General features: G+C 41.8%; 1 protein-coding gene across 1 annotated transcript; it reads right to left on the bottom strand.

Annotated features, from left to right (window-relative positions):
• Positions 1-336: 336 nt before the first annotated feature.
• On the bottom strand, positions 337-6,238 carry LOC121896746 (collagen alpha-1(XII) chain-like). Its single transcript, XM_042410710.1, has 5 exons — positions 6,213-6,238; positions 4,687-4,812; positions 1,972-2,136; positions 1,359-1,511; positions 337-368 (listed from the first exon to the last, which is right to left on the bottom strand). Exons 3-5 carry the CDS (start codon positions 2,084-2,086, stop codon positions 337-339), a joined length of 300 nt encoding a protein of 99 aa, XP_042266644.1. The 5' UTR covers positions 2,087-2,136; positions 4,687-4,812; positions 6,213-6,238.
• Positions 6,239-6,513: the final 275 nt, after the last annotated feature.

Below are 6,513 nucleotides of genomic sequence, written 5' to 3'. Positions count from 1 at the left end.
CCAGCGAACAGCCGGCGACCAGAACGCCCCCTGCTGATGACCGCTAGAGGACTGCAGTGATCAACCAGCGACCAGAGCGCCCCCTGCTGATGACCACTAGAGGGCTGCAGTGAGCAGCCAGCGACCAGAGCGTCCCCTGCTGATGACCGCTAGAGGGCTGCAGTGATCAACCGGCGACCAGAGCGCCCCCTGCTGATGACCGCTAGAGGGCTGCAGTGAGCAGCCGGCGACCAGAGGGCCCCCTGCTGATGACCGCTAGAGGGCTGCAGTGAGCAGCCGGCGACTAGAGCGCCCCCTGCTGATGACCGCTAGAGGGCTGCAGTGAGCAGCCGGCGACTAGAGCGCCCCCTGCCGCTGCTCATCAATCTCTTGGTGTGAGCGCCCAGTTAAAGTTAGAGAAACTTTTAGTTTTACTAGCTGCTGTTCTTCATCATATTTGTGACTGTTTTAAGTCGTGTGTCTGTCAGTATGTATGATGATTATTTTGTGACTGTGATGTGAATGAACTGTCGTATTGTGATCCTGTGTATATGTAACCTGTTCTCAGGTCTCTCTTGCAAAACAGACTCAGATGTCTGTAAGAGCCATAATTGACTGTAAGTAGAATTGAGTTTTGTTATATTTCATGTTATTGCAAGGAAGAGAATATATTTATTACCTCATGAATTATGTTTGTTTATTGAAATGAGTAATTTGTTTGAATAGTGAGCTCATATTGAGACGTGGTTACTGCACATGGGCAGAAGGTTACAAAGTTCACGCTTGCTTTAAGAAACGACACTTACGTTAGAAGAAAGTCAGAAGAAAGTTAAGAGTTGAACTAATCAGGTTTTTGACCGTGTAAACGTATGAACTGTGTTAATGTAACAGAACAACAGGTTGGATATTACCAAGTTCTCCATTTGAGAGAAGCTCAGTCGGATTTCTTTTGGATGGTCAAAAGATGAATGAACGGATCTCTGCCCTTCTGTGGAGTTGTGGATTATTAACAATTATGTGAATACGTGTCAACAAGTTCTCCCTGGCTGGCTTTCTAAAGGCTTTATAAAAACACTGGATTTCACCCCCATAATCTCAATGAGATTCCTGAATAAATAAAGCTTCATAATAAATATACATTGTTGGTTTTATAGATTAATTTTCTGATCTTTTCTCTGTTATCATACCTGAGTCTGACAATATTCTGATAGATTAAATAAAGAACTAACCAGCAGTAAGATAACTTTATATCTAACTGTAAGAATCCAAAATGTTTAACAGCTTTTAAAACTTCATATCTAAAGATTAATTCTGACACCAGCAGATCAGTGTGGTGTTAACATGTATCACTGTTTGATGATAACAGACTCTTTGCCTACCTGAGCTGTAGCTGTTGACTCTGTTACAGAGGTTGATGGTGAGGTTGGCAACGATGTCCAGGAGGAACGAGGAGTCGATGACACTGAACATGTGAATTTCATCAGGATCTGAGGCGATGGTCCTCAGCTGAGCCTCGTTTACATTCTTTACACCTGAGAGAAAAATGTTAAAACTGAACCATAAAAACTTAAAATAAGAAAACAATTTGGTTGGAAAAGTAATAAAATTATTGTTTCCTGCTGCTTCCTGCTCCTTAATTAAACCTTAATTGACAGAACATGCTGATGGTTGTGCATTTTTAATCCCATTAAACAGAAATCATATGTCCTTCATTATCACTACCAAAGCACACCACATATTTAGATTTACTTTCTTCCTTGTGAGCAGCAGATTGGTTTAATTCATTTCAGCCCACTATTAAAAGACTTGATTTAATAATGTAAGACATTAACTGATATAAACTATAAATGCAGTCATACACATCATCTTAAGAGTCTTACTAACTAACGTTTTCATTGTAGCAAAATATCATGTTTAATTCATGTTAATGTGACGTTATTCTTTCATGGTAAAATAATGTAGTTTCAGAGTTGCAGAGAGAAAGTCAATCACCAATAGTGTAGATCTCAATGCCGTCGTCTCTCAGGTGATGTGAGTCGAGGGATACGATGTCCCGAGACTCTCCATCAGTAATCAGGATGAGAATTTTTTGGGAGTCTGAACGCATTCCCTTATCGGGTCGAAAGAACACATATCGGATGTCCCACAGAGCATCTCCTGTATGACAGAAATAAAGAGGCTTTAAAAGATACAGAGACTTTATTTCATGTGTTGCTTGTTCCAGACATAAAGGTCCCGTTACTTTGTTCATAGACTGTTAGGTGACTGACAGCTGCAGCACTTCAACACCTGTGTAACAAAATATCTGGTTCTTTGATAAAAAGTCAAAGCTAGAAGCCTGTAGACATAAAAACTGAAAGAGAGAAGTTAACTACGACTCCCAAGATGCATTTCAGTCAGAAACATCCAATCACAGAGCTTCAAATTCTATTGTGAGACTTTTATTTGTATTATTATAATTATTATAATCACTATCACTATAACAGCATCAGCAGTCTGTGATATATAACATTATACCATGATACTGTACAATAATGTTATATCACAATATTAATAATCATAAGACTATTACAATAACATTATTATTAAAGGAACATTCTGGTTCATTTCAACCTGATGTATTTCCCATAAATGTGGCCATTGTGTCTCTATGTGTCAGGCTAACTTTGTTCTCTCAGCTCTGTTATAGAGATTCAAGGGATTCAGTAAAAGACGTTTATTACACACAATGATGAACATCAGGGCGAGCTGCTGAGACTCCTACAGCTTTCCACATAAATATGATTTTGACACGAATCTCTTCAAAAGTTTGTTTGTGAGTCTGAATGAAAGTAAACACAGAGTGTGTGAGTGTGTGTGTGTGTGTGAGTGTGAGTGTGAGTGTGTGTGTGTGTGTGTGAGTGTGTATGTGTGTGTGTGTGTGAGTGTGTGAGTGTGTGTGTGTGAGTGTGTGTGTGTGAGTGTGAGTGTGTGTGTGTGTGTGTGAGTGTGTGAGTGTGTGTGTGTGTGAGTGTGTGTGTGTGTGAGTGTGAGTGTGAGTGTGTGTGTGTGTGTGTGTGAGTGTGAGTGTGAGTGTGTGTGTGTGTGTGTGTGAGTGTGTGTGTGTGTGTGTGTGTGTGAGTGTGTGTGTGTGTGTGTGTGTGTGAGTGTGAGTGTGTGAGTGTGTGAGTGTGAGTGTGTGAGTGTGAGTGTGTGTGTGAGTGTGTGTGAGTGTGAGTGTGTGTGAGTGTGTGTGTGTGTGAGTGTGAGTGTGTGTGAGTGTGAGTGTGAGTGTGTGTGTGTGTGTGTGAGTGTGTGTGTGTGTGTGAGTGTGTGTGTGAGTGTGTGTGTGTGTGAGTGTGTGAGTGTGAGTGTGTGAGTGTGTGAGTGTGAGTGTGAGTGTGAGTGTGTGTGTGTGTGTGTGTGAGTGTGTGTGTGAGTGTGTGTGTGTGTGAGTGTGTATGTGTGTTCCGTTAGTGGTAACAGTTTCCACAATATTAATAAATGCCACTCAACTGAAAAAATATCACTATATATCACACTAACCAGCTAACTTTAGCTTCATCTGAAGCTTCCACTGACTGTATATGAACATGGACGTCACTACAGTTCCCCAAAAGTTCCCCACAAGCAAGATGGCCGCTCCCAAAAAGGAGATATTTTAGTTTCACTTTTCCATAGCAGTGGAGACGCGTCGTCCATATTTATACAGTCTGTGACGTGTTGAACTCTCTTCTCGTCCAGCGAGGGGAGAAGCTCCAGAAGAAAAGGGGGAGAAGCACACTGCACAATTCACCTCCGTTGGTGATCTGGCTGACCGAAAAAGCGAACCTTCTCCCAGCGCAGACACACTGAAAGGGACGAGACTTGTTTCCGACCAGTACAGAAAGGGGAGTGATGTCACGGCTGCGTTGCCATGGCTCCTCCCACATACTAAATCACAGTTGTGTGTAAGACATGTGATAGATACGTAGCTCAAACGTCCACGTGACCACAGCGTAGGCAAACATTCAGCCCTACGCCGTCCCTACGTCAAAAAGGAGCGGCTATGTCGACGTCCACCAATAGAACGGAAGCCTTAATGGTCAAAACGACTTAACACGTTCAAAATCGACGTGTTAACTGTCGTCTTAAGACGTACAAATTAGACATATTAATGTGAACTTCAAATTAGACATTTTGATCCATATGGCTTGCCGTACTTAGCCTGTTCACTGATGCATGGAGCAGGTTAGGACATCTTAACAGGGAAAAACTAAAACAATCTCATGTTTGCTTGTTTGCATCCTGTCCAGTTAGGAATCATGTAACGGAGCTGAGAGAACAAAGTTAACATCACACATAGAGCCACAATGGCCACATTTATGGGAAATATATCAGGTTCAAATAAACCAGAATTTTCCTTTAATATTTCTGGAATCACTATAAATGAAAATACTTTTTACTAAGTTTATCTGAAGTCTGTTCTGAAGATGTTATTTGTTAGCAGAGACACAGTTTTCTTGATCAGTCAAGAGACTGAATTTCATTCACAAATTGCTGGATATATTCAATATATTCTATACTATAAATATTTCAAGTGAAAATATGGATCACTGACAGCTTCACTTTCCACCGCTGACAGACCTAAATACAGAAAGTAAATATATTTGGATCTAATCAGAGTCTCTGCCTCAGTCCCTCACAGTGTAAAGCTGGTGTGGATCAGACAGCCTGCTGTTAAATTACCTATGAAGTAGTCGTCTCCTCCTCTCTTTGGCAGGTTGGCTACGGCCTCCAGCAGGGATTGTTTGGTCTGGTGGGTGTTCAGGTACCAGTCGGTCACTGAGAAAAATCCATTGCACTGAACCAGACCTGCAGCAAACACACAGAAATGTGTGAAACTGACACACTGACCCAGCTTTTGATTTTAAATGATAATGAGAATAACAATGAGAATAATGATAATTGTTGTTTTACAAGCTGATTCATAATTACTATGAGTTATAAATGTGTGTTTCAGTAGATGAAGCACTGAATTTTAAGGTAGGTGTATCACCTGAACATTTCATTTTGAACGTTTTGAGAATTCTGCAAGTTATTACAAAGCTAAAATATGTCTGCATGTTTTGGGAAATAACTGGCAGTAATGGAGGCTGTATGCAGACAGCAGTTATTTAGCTTAAACATGTAATTTGGGAGCTGCACCTATATTTGAATATTTTCACATTGTGGTGTAAAGATTTTAGTATTTTGAGTACTTTATACACAAGCAGTAGTAGTAATAGTACCAGGAGCAGTAGTGTGAATAGTTGTAACTGATTGATGAAACCAATCAGTTAAACAAACCCCAAGCATGCCTTAACGACATAAAGACCTGGATGACCTGCAATTTTCTGCTACTAAACTCAGATAAAACTGAAGTTATTGTGCTTGGCCCTAAACACCTTAGAAACACATTATCTAATGATAAAGCTACTCTGGATGGCATTACCCTGGCCTCCAGCACCACCGTAAGGAATCTGGGAGTTATCTTTGATCAGGATATGTCCTTTAACTCCCACATAAATCAAATCTCAAGGACTGCCTTTTTTCACTTACGTAATATCACAAAAATCAGGCACATCCTGTCCCTAAAAGATGCAGAAAAACTAGTCCGCATTTGTTACTTCTAGGCTGGATTATTGCAATTCCTTATTATCAGGCTGCCCTAACAAGTCTCTAAAGACTCTCCAGCTGGTCCAGAATGCAGCTGCACGTGTTCTGACTAAAACTAGAAAAAGAGATCACATTTCTCCCATTTTAGCTTCGCTGCATTGGCTTCCTGTAAAATCTAGAATAGAATTTAAAATCCTTCTCCTAACTTACAAAGCCCTTAATGGTCAGGCACCATCATATCTTAAAGAGCTCATAGTACCGTATTATCCCACTAGAACACTGCGCTCCCAGTATGCAGGCTTACTGGTGGTCCCTACAGTCTTTAAAAGTAGAATGGGAGGCAGAGCCTTCAGCTATCAGGCTCCTCTCCTGTGGAACCATCTTCCAGATTCAGTCCGGGGTGCAGACACCCTCTCTATGTTTAAGAGTAGGCTTAAAACTTTCCTTTTTGATAAAGCTTATAGTTAGGGCCGACCAGGCTCGCCTTGGATCAGCCCTTAGTTATGCTGCTATAGGCCTAGACTGCTGGGGGACTTCCCATGATGCACTGAGCTCCTCTCTCCTCCTCCTCCTCTCCATCTGTATGTATTCATGTAACATCAATGCATGTCACTAACTTTGCTTCTTCCCCGGAGTTCTTTGTGCTTTCTCATCTCACAGAAACCCCTGGGTTCTGGGCCGAGCCTTCGCGGTCCTTCACAGTCCTGATGGCATCCTTCTGTCCCCCCTCCCCCTTTCCCTCTCTCTTTCTCTCTCTCAAACCAACCGGTCAAAGCAGATGGCCGCCCACCAAGAGCCGGGTTCTGCTTGAGGTTTCTACCCGTTAAAGGGGAGTTTTTCCTTACCGCTGTCACCAAGTGCTGCTCATGGGGGAATTGTTGGGTCTCTGTAAGTTAAAGAGTTCGGTCTTGACCTGCT

Source organism: Thunnus maccoyii, chromosome 5 (assembly GCF_910596095.1).
Source record: "Thunnus maccoyii chromosome 5, fThuMac1.1, whole genome shotgun sequence".
Lineage (NCBI taxonomy): Eukaryota > Metazoa > Chordata > Actinopteri > Scombriformes > Scombridae > Thunnus > Thunnus maccoyii.
Note: the sequence above shows the minus strand (reverse complement) of the source record. Positions and strands in the feature narration are given on the sequence as shown.

What these genes read in the sequence shown, in the direction of transcription:
- LOC121896746 (XM_042410710.1), bottom strand. Translation starts at nt 2,086, where the DNA reads ATGCGTTCAGACTCCCAAAAAATTCTCATCCTGATTACTGATGGAGAG. An exon ending in CATTGAGATCTACACTATTG is followed by an intron (nt 1,512 to 1,971) that starts GTGATTGACTTT and finishes TTTTTCTCTCAG; the next exon opens with GTGTAAAGAATGTAAACGAG. An exon ending in AGTCAACAGCTACAGCTCAG is followed by an intron (nt 369 to 1,358) that starts GTAGGCAAAGAG and finishes GCTCACACCAAG; the next exon opens with AGATTGATGAGCAGCGGCAG.